This window comes from Hylobates moloch, unplaced genomic scaffold (genome assembly GCF_009828535.3).
Source record: "Hylobates moloch isolate HMO894 unplaced genomic scaffold, HMol_V3 SCAFFOLD_1, whole genome shotgun sequence".
In the NCBI taxonomy this organism is placed as follows: domain Eukaryota; kingdom Metazoa; phylum Chordata; class Mammalia; order Primates; family Hylobatidae; genus Hylobates; species Hylobates moloch.
The window spans coordinates 33,977,198-33,994,387 of record NW_026652276.1 but is presented as its reverse complement, the minus strand read 5'-3'; the positions used below and the strand labels follow the sequence as shown (position 1 = coordinate 33,994,387).

At 42.3% G+C, this 17,190-nt stretch overlaps 1 protein-coding gene across 2 annotated transcripts in view; it reads right to left on the bottom strand.

Annotated features, from left to right (window-relative positions):
• PLEKHM3 (pleckstrin homology domain containing M3) overlaps positions 1 to 17,190 on the bottom strand; it is a 206,703-nt gene that overhangs the window by 149,638 nt on the left and 39,875 nt on the right. For both annotated transcript variants that reach the window (XM_032754736.2, XM_058439120.1), the window contains exon 3: positions 7,345 to 8,280. In XM_032754736.2, coding sequence (XP_032610627.1) covers positions 7,345 to 8,280 — 936 coding nt within the window. The remainder of the gene's footprint in view (positions 1 to 7,344; positions 8,281 to 17,190) is intronic.

Here is a 17,190-nt window from a genome sequence, read left to right as displayed (position 1 = left end):
TTTAATATATTTTGCTTTCATAGGAGTTTGAAATGATTTGTTTTTGCAGCTGTAACAGAGTTAAATCAGGGATTTAGCTTCAGCTTAGCTAGTTGAGCATATATAACTAGGAGCTATTAATTATCTGCCTAGAATCCTTTGGTCATCTTCCCACAACTTACAGCATCCTTGGAGGACTAAGTTACACCAAAAGCAGTCAGATTTTATCCTTGAGTAATTAATCTTGGCTTCTTGGTTACTACGGGGAGGCTAAAAATTTGGGTTTTTATTTCTTATTCCACAACTCCCCCCACTAAGCATATAAATGTTATTAGTACATAGATTTTTTTCTAAAGTTGAGCAAGGAATTTAAGACAAAACCTTAGTGCAAAGGCTAGTTTCAGACATCCATTCCCACAAATAAAAAACTAAAAAGCACAACTTTTCTGGCCTTAAAGCACCAATAATCAGCCCCCTTCTCTTTTTCTTTCTTCTCATACTGCTGTTCAGGCTTAAACAGAGTATGGGAAGAGGAAGTTAGCTACAAAGATAAACTCATCAAAAGCCTGTCCTACAATTCTAATTGCCCTCTACCTGTTTGTGAACGTTAGCTGGGAGCAACCGCTGAAAAGCTTTGGGGGAAAAAAGCAGGGAGGAAAATAAGGCAGGGGAGAGAAGAGAAGAGGGGAAAGAGGGGGTGGGGTGGGGAAAGAAAAACTATAGAGTGCAATTCAAACAAAAATGAAACTCTCTCTCTCTCTCTCAAACACACAAAGGGAGGAAAATGCCCCCCCACCCCCCACCCCAGGTCCTAACAACATACTTCTTTATCAGAGGTTCATTGTCAATCAATTAGCCCAGGCAGCAGGGGTCTGTGAGGGGGGGGCACCCAGGGAAACAATGGACAGCCCTGTTGTATTACTATTTAATCACTTTTGCTAAATAAATAGAGCAGCCCCGAGGTGCTGTCATGTCAAGGGAATTTATAACAAAAAAAACTTCATTTTTCATTGGTCATTACTTTTTTCCCTTCAGGACAAGAGAGGGTTATTACTGTAGCCTTAAGTTCCATCTTTGTGTTTCTTGCCTTTGATTCCCACTCAGACCCTGCCACTTTCTGGCACTAATTTGTCAGGCTGAACAAAGAGGGGATTTGTACCTCCTGTAAGGTCTCAATTAGGAATGGCTTCTGCTGTATTATGTGCCATTCAGAGAAGACACAATGCCGGTAATTACAGGAATTTGCACTAAATGGCTGAAGAATTCACAGCAAAACTTCTCCCCACCACCTCTTGGTTTTACCCCTCCCAAGGGTTGGAGGGAAAAAAAGGAAAGCAAAAAAGCTCTTAATGCCAGAGAGATGTAATTACCAACAGCAGTCCCAAGAGGTTAAACAGCAGCCAAGGAGTAAAACCATAAAATCTGACACAGTGAAAATGGTGTAGGGGATCCCCCAGGCTCACTGTTTTTCTTGCTGTCTTTGCTGTTAACATGTTCAAATTCAGTTCAGAATTGGGAACATTGCCCTACAGTGGGCCATCCAATTTCATCTCCAGATTACAAAACAGTCATACAAGGAACACTTCCAAAGGTGAGCTTTGCATCTCTTGTCACACTAAGAAACAAGTCCTTGGGCCCTTTTATTATAGTACTCAATTGCTAGGTTTCTTGATTGCTAGGAAATTATAAGAAAAATAACTGTGTGTGCTAGTGCCAAGAAAACTATGTATCTATTAAGTGCAAATAGGTAGGTACAAATGTCAAATTCCTAAAGAAAACAGAGCTGCTTAGATAGGAGGAATAAGTTCTAGTGTTCAATAGCACTGTAGGATGACTATAGCTAACAATAATATGTAGTTTCAAATACCTAGAAGGGAGATACTGAATGTTCCCAACACAAAGAAATGATAAATGTTTGAGATGATGGATATGCTAATTACCCTGACCTGATCACTATACATATGTATTGCAATATCACTATGTACCCCATAAAGATGTATATTGTGTCAATTAAAACTTTTTTTAACTAAAAAAAAAAACCGAGCTATTGCCTTAATCTAATTTATATGGCATTTTGTGAATAACCTAATTTAGAATCACATACAGGTACGTACTTCATAAATATTTTAATAAGCTGTATAGTCATTTGTTTTAGCATTAATACTATAACACCACAGATTCCCCATTGCCAAACACAATTTTAAACCTCAACCAGTAATTTCACTGAAGAAGCATGCCTCATTTGCTGCTACAGAGGTGTCCCTGAAAAGCTGTACCACCAAATTAACTGTTCCTAAATGCCATTCCTACCATGTGCTTCCCTGCTCAAGAACCTTCTGTGACTTCAGGGTCAAACATTAAATGTAATCTGAACTGTTTATTTTTATAGGTCAAAAATGACTAAAAATCTGCAATTTCACATAGTTCTACCTGGCACCATCTCTGAGAGTTCTCTAACCCAATGCATGGCCTCACATCTGTAGCAATTGTCACAGCTGCCTTTTGACATTCACTGATGTGATTATTTGATTCATGTCTTCCCTAGTGGACTGCAAATTTCATGAAGGCAAGGACCATATCTGCTTTCCTCCAGCACTGACCCATCTAGGTGCATCCAAGTTTCTGGGCACACAATAAATGACAGAATGAATGAAACAACTAAGTTTTCAAATTTCAAGAAGTAGAACTAGCAAGTGTAAGGGTCCTAGAGGTAGGCATGATAATAGTAGGTTCCAGGAACAGCAAGAAGACCACTATGAGGCTAGGCGCAGTGGCTTACGCCTGTCATCTCAGCACTTTGGGAGGCCGAGTGGGGCGGGGGGGTGGATCATGAGGTCAGGAGTTCGAGACCAGCCTGACCAACATGGCGAAACCCCGTCTCTACTAAAAATACAAAAATTAGCCGGGCATGGTGGCGCACGCCTGTAATCCCAGCTACAAGGAAGGATGAGGCAGGAGAATCACTTGAACCTGGGAGGCGGAGGTTGCAGTGAGTCGAGATCATAACTCTGCACTCCAGCCTGGGCGACAGGGCGAGACTCCGTCTCAAAAAAAAAAAAAAAAAAAAAGAGGAAGCCATGGAACAGTCACACATAATCAGATACAACTATCAAAAATCAAGTACACATTTAAGAAATATACCGTTATGTATCAGCATATATTTTTAAAACCATAACCTCAGGCATTTTTGGATAACCATGGTCCATTTTTTTCTGCAGGGGCTGTTTAAGTTTTAAAGAAGGATATAGAAAATCCTTCACTTACAGAAAGAATTTAATGAAATAAGGCCAATTGCACTATTTTATAGATTTAAAAGCCAACATTTGTGTCTCCCCTGAATAGCAAGTAAATGACATCATAATAAAGAGCTACTTCATACAATCTTCCACTTTTAAAGTTTATTCATCCAAACTATTTAAAGGGGGAAGAACTAAGTAGACATAAAAACTTATAAAGGGGCATGCTAAAACCATGAAATACAGTGAATTAGCCTCTCCTTAAAATAATACATAAAGCCAAAACTCATCAAAAACAATGTGCTGAAGTTTTTGGCATTTTGGAAGATCAACATGCTATGCCACCAGCTTTTTCACTGAAGGTGTGTTTTTATGAGGATGCAAAGTTAGGAGACATAGGTACAAAAGGAAGAAGCAGCTGGTTTAGATTAACTGTGTTTGTGAGAAACACAGATCAATTTTTAACGTTCCATCTGCTATAATAATCTCTGATATAATGAACAGTCTCCCAGGTAATTTAAAAAACATTCAGAAGTTTGCTTAACAGGTTTTAGCCTTTTTCTTTTGAGACTCTGCCCCCTACAGGAGATCAGGAAATAAAGTATTCTTACCTAGAAAACCAGAGATCAGCCTGGCGCAGGCGGTGGCTCACGCCTGTAATCCCAGCACTTTGGGAGGCCGAGGCGGGCGGATCACCTGAGGTCGGGAGTTGGAGACCAGCCTGACCAACATGGAGAAACCCCCACCTCTACTAAAAGTACAAAATTAGCTAGGCATGGTGGTGCATGCCTGCAATCCCAGCTACTTGGGAGGCTGAGGCAGGAGAATCGCTTGAACCCAGGAGGCGGAGGTTTCAGTGAGCCGAGATCATGTCATTGCACCCCAACCTGGGCAACGAGAGCGAAACTCCAACTCAAAAAAAAAAAAAAAAAAAGAAAAAAGAAAGAAAACCAGAGTTCAAGTGCTGATATGAAAAACAACCTGGTAAACCACAAGTATCACAAAGCAACTGAATGCAGCACTTTCTGAGGGAAGAAAGGGCATATAAATGGAACAGCTTTTCTTTCTTTTCTTTTCTTTTTTTTTTTGGGAATGTGCCACACTATACAAATTAAGACGGACTTCTCCCTGTCCCAAATTAGAAACCTGTCTCTCTCTCTGCCCCATTTATTAGAACTCCGAACCAAAGCACAAAGTTAAAAGTCAAGCAGTGCAAATGAATTTTAGACTGCCTTCCTCCCCCAATTCCGTACTACTACCCTTACCCAACCTATCCTCCACAAGCCAAATTTAGTGAGCACAAAATTTAGACAGCAAAGGGAAGCATCCTATCATATGGAACCTAACTAAGGCAGCTGCCAGAAATTTCTATTCCTGCCCATTATATAATAATACGTTTCCTGTTCTTTTCCACTCAGCTTCCTTCTCCCTCTTTTGCTCATTTTTCTTTTTTTTCCTGATTTCATTTCTCCAGCTGCCGGATGCGAATGAGCTTGCTGAATGGCACCTTCTTACCTACATTTCTCCTTCCTCTTGAGTGTCAGGAATGCTACGAATGCAGTGCAGAGCATGGGCAGTGCACACTCCATCAGAAGGCACACCTCTGAGAGGGAGGTGAATTAGGCAATACCTCTTGTGAAATACCTGAGGCTTTTCTTCCCTCTTTTACTAGAAAGTTTCTTGATTCAGCTACTCCAATCTCCACATCTTGAGAACTAAGCTGAGCTGTTCTTCCTTACTCCAATAACACAACAGATTTGCTGACCACGTCTGTAATCTAAAGCTACGGAAGTGTACCATAATTCCAGGATGTCCAGAGTAAGCACTTAGTAAATTATTATTGAATGCCTGAACTTAAAAATATATGTACTAGTATAAGACACTGAAATGTCAGTAATTTCTATTTTTTAAAAAAACTGCTAAAACTAGTATCTCATTTCAAAACCATTTTCCAAAAGTATCTGGGTGACTTAACACAGGTCTTTCATACTTACAGATACATATATATAAACTAGTAGAGCTTTTTTTTTTTTTTTTTTTGAGACGGAGTCTCGCTCTGTCACCCAGGCTGGAGTGCAGTGGTGCAATCTCAGCTCACTGAAACCTCCGCCTCCCAGGTTCAAGCGATTCTCCTGCTCAGCCTCCCGAGTAGCTGGGATTACAGGCGCCCACCACCACATCCGGCTAATTTTGTATTTTTAGTAGAGACGGGGTTTCACCATATTGGCCAGGCTGGTCTCGAACTCCCGACCTCAGGTGATCCGCCCGCCTCGGCCTCCCAAAGTGCTGAGATTACAGGTGTGAGCCCAGTCTAGTAGAGCTTCTTAACTGGCTCAGTGTTTCTGGTCTCTCCAATCCCACTCTGCAAGTTTCTGGTCCACAATCACTGAGGCCCTTGAGTCAAAGCAAGGATGATTCACTCAGTCCTCACTTTGGGTAATTTATTTTCCATAGAAAAGACTAGCATCATAACTAACCTAAGTTCAAAACGTGGGTTTTCAATGGCCACCTTTATTTGGCTTTTTTCAATGCAGGAGCAAGGACAAAATTTTAAATGTGGTTTTGGCTGGTGGTGAGCTTCTTGATCATTTTTAAACAACATCTTAAATCTAATAGACTTGAATTAAAACCTTTCAAGTCAGGTTTCCATTTAAAGCCATTCTCATGGTAAATTTAATGTCACAAACTGTGGGGTTTAATGAAAGGAAAATAATTTTATTTAGTTTATAATAGATATCTAGATCGGGTTCAGTGAGGTTTTAAAACCTTTTTTTTTTTTTTTTTTTGAGATGGAGTGTCGCTCTGTCGCCCAGGCTGGGGTACAGTGGTGCAATCTCAATCTTGGCTCACTGCAACCTCTGCCTCCTGGGTTCAAGCGATTCTCCTGCCTCAGCCTCCTGAGTAGCTGGGATTACAAGCACCCACCACTAAGCCTGACGAATTTTTGCACTTTTAGTAGAGATGGGGTTTCACTATGTTGGCCAGGCTGGTCTTGAACTCCTGCCCTCAAGTAATCCACCTGTCTTGGCCTCCCGAGGTGCTGGGATTTCAGGTGTGAGCCACCGTACCTGGCACAATTTTTTTTTTTTTTGGTAATTTTGCTGTTTTAGGAAAGGTGGAAAGAATGGGGACTAGAGGAAAGATGCAGTAATAAGCTTTTACAAAATAAGATTGTTGACCTCAAACTCCATTTTGCATCTCATCCTTACATAGCAGTTCCAGAAGGCCCGGGCTTCCCCATGATGGGCATAAGCCCATAGTGACTCAGTGGTCATCTGCTGAATCATCATTTACTCTGCTTTTAGCCACCCCCATCTTTTCTGTCAAGACTGATTTTCTAGATTTCACCTTAAGAGGATTTGACAAGGTCAAGATCAATGACAGTTACTGACTGTGGCCCTTTTCCTTGCCTAAGGAGTTTTAGTAGTCAGCTTTAGACTTGAATGTTTCTTTTTTTCTTTTTTTTTTTTTTTTTGGAGACAGTCTCGCTCTGTCGCCCAGGCTGGAGTGCAGTGGCGCAATCTCGGCTCACTGCAAGCTCCGCCTCCCGGGTTCACGCCATTCTCCTGCCTCAGCCTCTCCAAGTAGCTGGGACTGCAGGCACCCGCCACCAGGCCCGGCTAATTTTTTGTATTTTTAGTAGAGACGGAGTTTCACCGTGGTCTCGATCTCCTGACCTCGTGATCCGCCCGCCTTGGCCTCCCAAAGTGCTGGGATTACAAGCGTGAGCCACCGCGCCCGGCCTGAATGTTTCTTATGAGACAATTTGTGACATCCATGTTCACAGTGACCTTTATTCAAGAAAGCAGAGGGAATGGAATCACAGCCGATTCAGGAAGCCTAAATTCTAGTCTGGTTAGGCTTTAGCCAAATCATTTTGATTCAACGGGATATATCATAGCTGCTTCTATTTACTTCAACAGCATGGGATAAAGATGGTCGTCCTTATGTTTTAATATAGTAATTTAATATAGGATGTTTTAATACAGTAAGCTTCTCAAGGAGAGATGCCTTTTATAAACAGGATGTAGCTGTGACTAGCCTATTATGGGCATTTTTAAAGTGAATTCTAATTGTGGGGTTCAGGATTGTTCTTTAATGAGCTATAGGCTGAAAATCTGCTTCATACCTGCACATTTGAAACTCTGAGCAGTGAGTCCTCGTTCCAAAGACAAAGTCGTCAAAATGCTCAGGAAGCTGGTAGTCACAGATTGGCGTTTGTTCTTCCTGAGTTCATGCCCACCCATTTGATCCTTGGGTTTGTTCCTCAGTGTGACTTGCAGGTTTTGCTCTGAACTCCTCGCCACATTGGCAGCTATCTTCAGAGCCTCCATCCATTCCTGAGCCCTCTGTCGGGTCTCAGCTCGGAGGCGAAGGACATCCTGGGGGAAAATGACTTGAAAGCAAGAGTCGCAGCCGTCCAGGTTGTCCATCTGGACAGCCAGACACACGTCCACGTTGTAGCTCAACAGTGGATCCTCGTCTAGCTTGCCAGGCTGAAAAGCCATAAGGTAAGCCCTGCTCAGCACAAATGTAAATGCCTTCCAGTTGTTTTGGACAGTCAGCCTGTAGAGAGTCCCTGATTTGAGGATGTTTTGGTACTGTTTGGAGCTATCCAGGACAGGGGACGGTGGCAGCAGCCCACTGGTTTTCTTCTGGAAACAATGATTCTGTGTATAGTCATCATGATGGCCAAGCCCTGGTGAGATTGTCAGCTCGTTCTGCCGCCCCATGTAACCAGGCACAGCAGCATGCACGACTTCCCAAAGCTTCTGCCCCCAGTCCAAAGCCTCCCATGGTGACTCTGCCTTTAGCTGTAGCTGAGTGTTGTCATACAAAACAGTATCCACCATCCTGGCCTCCAGGTTGCCTAAAACGGATATGCTCTGGAAGTGTGAAAGCTGGTACGTGGCATAGAGGTTTTGATTCCCACTGCTGTCGAGGCTGTAGAAGTATAAGTTGTAAGGTGAAAGTTCTGCATAACAGCTTTGCCAGTAACTGTCATGGTCCTTTCTAATCTCCAGGTAACCCTTCTTTAGAATGTTTGGGAATGTCTGCTTGTGTTCTAGAAAGAAAAAGAGAGGCAAAGTATTGATTAGAATTAGTTATAAGAAGGCAGGCACAAGAAACCACACAGATCAGGGCACAAGAAACCACACAGATCAGGGACTGACAGTCTTCTGGTTCAAATTAAACAAAATAAAAGTAGTAGAATCCCACGATGGTACCTAACTGGCAAGAAATAGCCGGGGAAATCTTGAGTCTAAAAACTGTAACTAGGAGGCTGGGTGTGGTGGCACACACTTCTAATCCCAGCATTTTGGGAGGCCAAGGTGGGAGGGATTGCTTGAGCCCAGGAGTTCAAGACCAACCTAGGCAACATAGTGAGAGCCCGTCTCTATAAAAAATTAAAAAATTAGCTGGGCATGGTGGCACATGCCTGTAGCCCTAGCTACTCAGGAGGCTGAGGTAGGAGGATCACTTCAGCCTGGAGGTTGGGGCTGCAGTGAGCCATAATCATGCCACTGTACTCCAGCCTGAGTGACACAGCGAGACTCTGTCTTAAAAATAAAACAAAAATAAAAACTAGAACTAGGGTGGAATCACATGTACAAGAATAAGTATGGGGCATGGAATGTGCAACATCAATGGAGCGTGCCAACATCAATGTGAGATGCAGAGGTCTGTGTGGAAAACAGAAATACTGGAACAACTGTGACTAGCTATGCCTTGTGAATCTAGGAACCAATCACGCTTTGCCAGGGTTCCATGTTTTCTAGGTAACAGTCTATTAGGTTGGTGCAAAAGTAATTACTTTTGCACCAACCTAACAGTACCAAATACACAAGAGAGAACGTGCCTTCTGCCACTGGACCTAACTCCCTGCTAATACTTTTCTCTCTCCTCAGGTTGGTAAAGCGAGGAAGGGTCAATGAATAGGAGAGAGCATAAAATGTGCTGCTCACAAACTCTCATTTCTCAGATACCTTCAGCAGCCCTCAGGGCCAGTTCATGGGCCTTCTGTCTAGTAACCAGAGATCCAAGCTTGACTCGACTAGCTCACTTTTTAGGTCTCTGCTTAGATGGCAGTTTTCTCTCTGAACCTGACTGTGCTTATGCTGTCCCCTGAGCTTGCAATGCTCCTTCCAAAGGCTTCAATCAGCAGCTGCACACTTACCTTCTTTCAGAGAGTCTGTCCTGATTCCCCCAACCTCGCCTACACACATGCATGCATGCCTGAGTCAGTATCAGGTATCACTACTAAATTACTCTTCTATCATGGGCTCTTAGTTCAGGCTATATTATAATAGCTTATTTACATGTCTGAACAAATAAAATAAGTCTTAAATTTTTTTTAAGGCTGCCTTTCCTGCTGGACAATCAGTTCCACTACAGGCAAGGTGGAACTAAAATCTCTCTTTTCATTCTTAGACCACAGCACATTGAACATTGCCTTGTACATAGTGGGTGCTTAATAAGTATTTGTTGAATTAGAAATAAGGTACTAGCACAATGCTCAGCACATGGTAGGTATAATTCCCCTCCTATCTTCTTTTCTCCCTTCCCCTCTGTTTTACAAGTCATGCCATCCGTAATCAATGATTAGCTGCAATATATACTAGTTTAGTACTTAATAAAAGGGGACTATCACTTGAGAGATTTCCTGACATTCTTATCAGACATGAAAATGACATCCAGCCAGGCGCAGTGGCTCACGCCTATAATCCCAGCAGTTTGGGAAGCCGAGGTGGGTCGATCACCTGAGGTCAGAAGTTCGAGACCAGCCTGGCCAACATGGCGAAACCCATCTCTATTAAAAATACAAAAATTAGCTGGGTGTGGTGGCATGTGCCTGTAATCGCAGCTACTCGGGAGGCTGAGGCAGGAGAATCACTTGAACCCAGGAGGCGGAGGGTGCAGCGAGCCGAGATCATGCCATTGCACTCCAGCCTGGGTAACAAGCGTGAAACTCCGTCTCAGAAAAAAATAAATAAATAAAAAAGAAAGAAAGAAAATGACATCCATGTGAAGGATGTCAATCATCTCCTCCCTGGTAGAGACTTTAATTTCTGAAATGTTTCTCAATCTCTTTGCCAACACACATTGGAGACAGTCAGAAACTAATTGAGTCATTCCCTAAAAAAGATAAATCATACTGCCAAAGGGTATGATTTCTGCTTTTGGCTAAAGATTTCTGCTTTTGGCTGAAGAAAAAAAGAGTAATACAGGTCTAGATCTTAAAATAGCAAACCAAAAGAGAAAAGGAGAGAAATGAGGCTGAGAAAAGCCAGTTTTACCTGCTTTACATCTCTGGTCCTGACATTCATTAGTATTTCTGTGGTAACTCAAAAGCCATTAATTTCTTGCAACCCACGCTAATCCCTTTGTAGAAAGAGATAATGGATGCCTATTTGCAGGTTATCTTTCTCTTCTGATAATGCAATAAGGGAGGCAGTGCTGTTAGCGACACTGCTGCCACCTCTCCTGATCTCATTTCCATCAAGCACTGATGATAGTTCAATCTTTTCCATAATAAGACTTAAAACTATGTGTCCCTCTATCCCCATCCCCACTGTGACCCAAAGGCTCAGATGAGTCCGCTGAGTAAAATAAAAACCACCTCTCCTGCTTTTAGCTAGGAATTTTCCTCCCCTCTTCTTATCTCCCTGTGAGCTTTTAATAACAGCTCCCAGGAATTAAGAATTCTACTTTAATTGGGCCCAAACCAGCAGCAAGCCTGGCTAAAACCTCACTTCTTTCTAACTATATGAGCTAGGGTGGCAGGTGCCAGCTTGGGTAGACTGAATGAGAAGACCTGTGAGGGAATCTTCAAGGTTCCCTCACCTTCTAGATGCAGAATAAGAAGAAAAAATGCACTGGGTTCCAACATTTTTTCCCACTCACTAAACAACATTTCCTATCTCTGTTCTCCCAACTCAGCTTCAGCCCTCTTTAAGTGGTACATTAAATTGAAACAGAAAATAAAAACTGTGAATCCTAGAATCCTAGGAAATGGCCTTTTATTTATTTTTATTTTTTGAAACAAGGTCTTACTCTGTCACCCAGACGGGAGTGCAATGGCATTATCATGACTCACTGCAGCCTTGACCTCCCAGGCTCAAGCAATCCTCTCACCTCAGCCTCCCAGCCAGCTGAGAATACAGGTACATGCCACCACACCTGGCTAATTTTTGTATATTTTTAATAGAGACAGGTTTTCACCATATTTCCCAGGCTGGGGAAATGGTGTATTCTTACAGGCTGCTGTTTGTCATGTAATTTTTTGAAAAATAAGAATCGGCCGGGCACCGCTTACACCTGTAATCCCAGCACTTTGGGAGGCTGAAGCGGGTGGTTCACCTGAGGTCAGGAGTTTGAGACCAGCCTGGTCCGACATGGAGAAACCCCATCTCTACTAAAAATACAAAAATTAGTTAGGTGTGGTGGTATGCACCTGTAATCCCAGCTACTCGGGAGGCTGAGGCAGAAGAATCTCTTGAACCCAGGAGGCGGAGGTTGCAGTGAGCCAAGATCGCGCCACTGCACTCCAGCCTGAGCAATAGAGAGAGACTCCATCTCAAAAAAAAAGAAAAAAAGAAAAGAAAAATAAGAAGAAAAATAGCAAAGGTGATCAGGAAGCTATTTTCTGGAGTAACCATTCCTCTCTGGAGGATCTGTTTATATCATACCTTATTAATTTATTGTGTGTGATATAAAAGTTATATATCTGATCATAAAGGGCTAGAGAACTACCATTTCTCTTTAATCTCCAACAATTCTTTCTACTGGACCTGAAGTTTATTTATTTGAGACAGGGTCTTGCACTGTCACCAAGACTGGAGTGCAGTGGCACAATCATAGCTCACTGCAGCCTTGAACTCCTAGAGGTTCAAACAATTTTCCTGCCTCAGCCTCCTAAGCAGCTGGGAGTACAGGCACACGTCATGATACCTGGCTTATTTTTTTATTTCTTTGTAGAAAAGGAATCTTACTATGTTGCCCCAGCTGGTCTTGAACTCCTGGCTTCAAACAGTCCTCCCACTTTGGCCTCCCAAAGTGCTTGGATTATGGGTGTGAGCCACTGCACCCACACTGAAGTTTATTTTTAATATTTTTGCTACTGACAAATCAGAAGCTATGCATTTAAATCTAAGTTTTCATTAATTTACCATAGTTCACTTTTTGTTTCTCTGGGCCATATCAACTCATTTAATTAACACCACATATATTCTTTTATTCAATTTCATAAATAATAAAATCTCACAATGACTAATTTGATAAATGAATATCATATAATAATGAAGTGAAAGTGTTTGACTTCATAAATGAGTATCATCACAGATGAATACAGTTGACTCTTGAAAAGCATGGGTTTGAACTGTGCAGGTCCACTTATACCTGGATTTTCTTCTACCTCCGCCACCCCTGAGATAGGAAGACCAGCCCCTTCTCTTCCTCCTCAGCCTATTGAGCAGGAAGATGAAGAAGATGAAGACTTTTATAACCTAATTCCACTTAATGAATAGTAAATATATTTTCTCATCCTTCTGATTATTTTCTTATTTTATGAGATGGCTATGGCCACCATGGTGTACCTGTCAGCCTGTTTGTGATTTATTTCCTTCCTTCCTTCTTTCCTTCCTTCCTCCCTCCCTCCCTTCCTCGCTCCCCCCTCACTCCCCCCGCCTCGCTCTCTCCTTCCTTTTCTTTCTTTCTCAAGACGGGGTCTCACTCTGTCACCCAGGCTGGACAGCAGTGGTACAAACATAGCTCACTGCAGCTTTGAACTCTTGAGCTCAAGCAATCCTCCAAGATCAGTCTCCAGAGTGGCTGGGACTACAGGTATGCCCTACCACACCTGGTTCATTTTTTTATTTTTTGTAGAGACAGAGTCTTGCTATGTTGCCCAGGCTGGTCTCAAACTCCTGGCTTCAAGCAACCCTCCCACCTTGGCCTGCCAAAGTGCTGGGATCATAGGTGTGAGCCACTGTGCCCAGCATTGATTTTCTTTCTTTCTTTTTTTCTTTTTTTTGTGAGATGAAGCCTTGCTCTTGTCCCGCAGGCTGAAGTGTAATGGCATGATCTTGGCTCACTGCAACCTCTGCCTCCCCGGTTCAAGCAATTCTCCTGCCTCAGCCTCCTGAGTAGCTGGGATTAGAGGCGCCTGCCACCATGCCCGGCTAAGTTTTGTATTTTTAGTAGAGACGGGGTTTCACCATGTTGGCCAGGCTGGTGTCGAACTCCTGACCTCGTGATCTGCCTGCCTCGGCCTCCCAAAGTGCTGGGATTACAGGCATGAGCCACCGCGCCCGGACTGATTTTCTTAATAATATTTTCTTTTCTCTGGCTTATTCTATTGTAAGAATACAGTATATAATACATATAACATACAAAATGTGTGTTAATTGACTGTTCATGTTATCAGTAAGGCTTCTGGTCAACAGTAGGCTATTAATAAAGTTTTTGGGGAGTCAAACATTAAACATGTATTTTTTTTTTTTTTTTGAGACAGAGTCTCGCTCTGTCGCCCAGGCTGGAGTGCAGTGGCATGATCCTGGCTTACTGCCAGCTCCGCCTCCCGAGTTCACGCCATTCTCCTGCCTCAGCCTCCCGAGTAGCTGGGACTACAGGCGCCAGCCACCACGCCTGGCTAATTTTTTGTATTTTTAGTACTGACGGGGTTTTGCCATGTTAACCAGGATGGTCTCGATCTCCTGACCTCGTGATCTGCCTGCCTCGGCCTCCCAAAGTGCTGGGATTACAGGCGTGAGCCACCACACCCGGCCTAAACATGGATTTTTTATGGCATGGGGGATTAGCACACCTAACCCAAGTCATTCAAGAGTCAACTGTAATATAACTTATTTTGCAAATGAGTAAATTATCTAATATCACAAATGATCCAGATAGGATCACTGACAGTATCACCATTTCCCCAAAGAAAACAGAGAAAGGTGAGCAAAACAAATCACTGTACCCATGAATTTCATACTGAAACCACAAGACAAATTCCTCATGAAAAAGAAAAAAAAAAAGAACCATTTCTCCATTGCTTTCTACTGTGGCTAATACAAAGACTTAGTTCTGTTCCTCCTCAATGAAGATACCCTTTTCCTTCTCTTCCTCATCCTTACAATATCCAGTGCAGTGGTTTCAGGACAATAAATGCTACTTACTGAAGAGGAAGAAGGGAATTTTCGCTGTCATGCACCTGATTCACTTCTCTACTGCCAGCACACCAAAGAGTTCCTCTTTTGCCACTATTTCCTCTATCTGTTCTCAAAAAAGTTTCCATCCTCATGGCCGCCTTCATCAAGGTTGAGTCTTCCTCCTTCCTGGCCTCTTCACCCACTGTTGCCAGGCTAAACTCTCTGGGTATCTCACAGTCCCTCTCATGTCCCTCCTCAGGCTAACACTCTTCACAGGTTTCTGGGTGCCACAAAGTAAAGTCCATACTCCTTAGCTTGGCCTTAAACATTTCATTATAGAAAGTTTCAAACACACTTGAAAAGCATGTAGAAGAGTAAGATGAATGCCAGGTACTCATTGTTCAGTTTTAAAAATCCCAAGTTTCTGCCATTCTTCTTTCATGTCTCCTACGCTTCTCCAACTCTTGCTTTTTATTTGTTTTTCTTGCTGGTATGTTTGAAAGCAAATCACAGACATTTGTTTTATTTCACCTGTAAATATTTCAGGGTATATTTCTAGTCTAACAGATAAGATCTTTAAAATATATACGATACTTCTTTCACACCCAACAAAATTAATAATTCCTTATCTAATACCCAGTCTGCGTCTAATTTTCCCAGGTTGTCTCAAATATTTCTTTTTTTTTTGAGACGGAGTCTCGCTCTGTCACCCAGGCTTGAGTGCAATGGCGTGATCTCGGCTCACTGCAACCTCCACCTCCCAGGTTCAAGCAATTCTCCTGTCTCAGCCTCCTGAGTAGCTGGGATTACAGGTATGTGCCACCACACCCGGCTAGTTTTTGTATTTTTAGTAGAGACAGGGTTTCACCATGTTGGTCAGGCTGGTCTCGAACTCCTGACCTCAGGTGATCCACCCACCTCGGCCTCCCAAAGTGCTGGGGTTACAGGCATGAGCCACTGCGCCCAGGCACATTTCTTTAATATAGATAGTTTGTTCGAATGAGTTCATATGTTGATTTCGTTGACATGTCTTTTAAGTCTTTTTAAATCTGTAACAGTTCTCTCTTCCTCCTTTTTTTCATGCCATTTATTTCTTGAAGAAGCTGGTTCATTTATCCTGTAGAATTTCCCACATTCTGGATTTGGCTGAGTGTATCTTCACAGAATTACTTCAATGTTCCTGTTTCCCATGTTTTCTGTCAACTGCTACTTGGACCTCAAGGTTCAGTGAGGTTTTTTGTGTTTTGGTTCTTGGTGGCTTTTTGGTTTTGTTTCTGTTTTGTTTTTGTAAGAATATATCACAGGTGCTTGTCCCACTTCTATGGATGTTAAGATAATTAGGGGGTTCAGAGTATAATAGCCTGACCCCTCCATCATAAATTTCCTCAGGAACCCCTCACACAGTGCTGCCACTCTTAACTCCACCATCTTTCCATCAGCTGACCAAATCACCATGTCCATGGCTCACCCCCTCCTGACCTTCATGCATTTTCTCCACAGTCCCCCACCTAGATCTTCCTTCGTCTCTGCTTGTCCAAGTTCTCCTCATACTTGAGGGCTAGGATAAAATCTCATCCATTCCTGAAGCCTTTCTTCATCCCTTCTAGTTGAAAACAACTGTCCTCCTCTGAACCCTCATGGCTCTATGTCTATACCATTATGATGACTCAGAGTCATTTTTGCCTTATATTTCAAATACTATTTCATGCTTATCAAATATTTATTAAATTTTATAATAAAAATGATTCCCCAAATCAGTAAGAAATGTAAAAGGAAAAAAATTTCCACTTCTGCACCCTAGCACCCACAAAATTCTCCTGCCCAGACTGTATAGTGTTTGCTACGAACCCTTTAGACATTTTAATAAATATATACAGATAAAGTAATTAGGTATGTTCACATATGTTAGCATATATAATTATTGACTATTAATGTGCTTTCATTTTGGTTACTTTATAAAATTCTGCCTTTTTAAAAAATACCATGTTCTGGCTGGGCACGGTGGCTCATGCCTGAGCACTTTGGGAGGCCGAGGTGGGCGGATCACAAGGTCAGGAGATCGAGACCACCCTGGCTAACATGGTGAAACCCCGTCTCTACTAAAAATACCAAAAAAATTAGCCGAGTGTGGTGGCGGGCGCCTGTAGTACCAGCTACTCGGGAGGCTGAGGCAGGAGAATGGCGTGAACCTGGGAGGTGGAGCCTGCAGTGAGCCGAGATTGGCCCACTGCACTCCAGCCTGGGCAACAGAGCAAGACTTTTTTTTTCTCAAAAAAAAAAAAAAAAAAATACCATGTTCCAGATCACAATAAATGAAATGTTTAGGTAACCTACTTTACCTTTCAGTCTGGGCTGCCTGAGTCAGAATAATGAATGAACCCACAGGAATAGGATTCTGAAGATCAGGCAATAGTCGGAATGAAAGACAAAGTGCAACATTTTAATGTTTTCAAAGAACTCGAAAGCCATGTGGTGCCAATATTCCAAATCAAAATTATCTAGGAAAATTTAAATGAAATACTTATTATAATAAGATTAATAAATGTGAAAAGAAGCCAGAGCAGAAAGTGGATGGAGTACTCATAAGACTGCAGTATAACACTCTGTCCTAGACAGGCTCACCCAGACTGCTTCTCTGTCAAAGTTTAGCAGATCTATGACACTTCTTTCACTGGATCATCTTTCTTTTCAGTTTCTCTACAGGCTATCCAGGCTATAGTAAGCTGAAAGGATAAATGATATTATCTGGAAGTCAGGAAACAGGGTTTACAACTGTTATATAGGCTCAAAGACAAGGAAGCAAAGCAATTTGACCCACATTTATG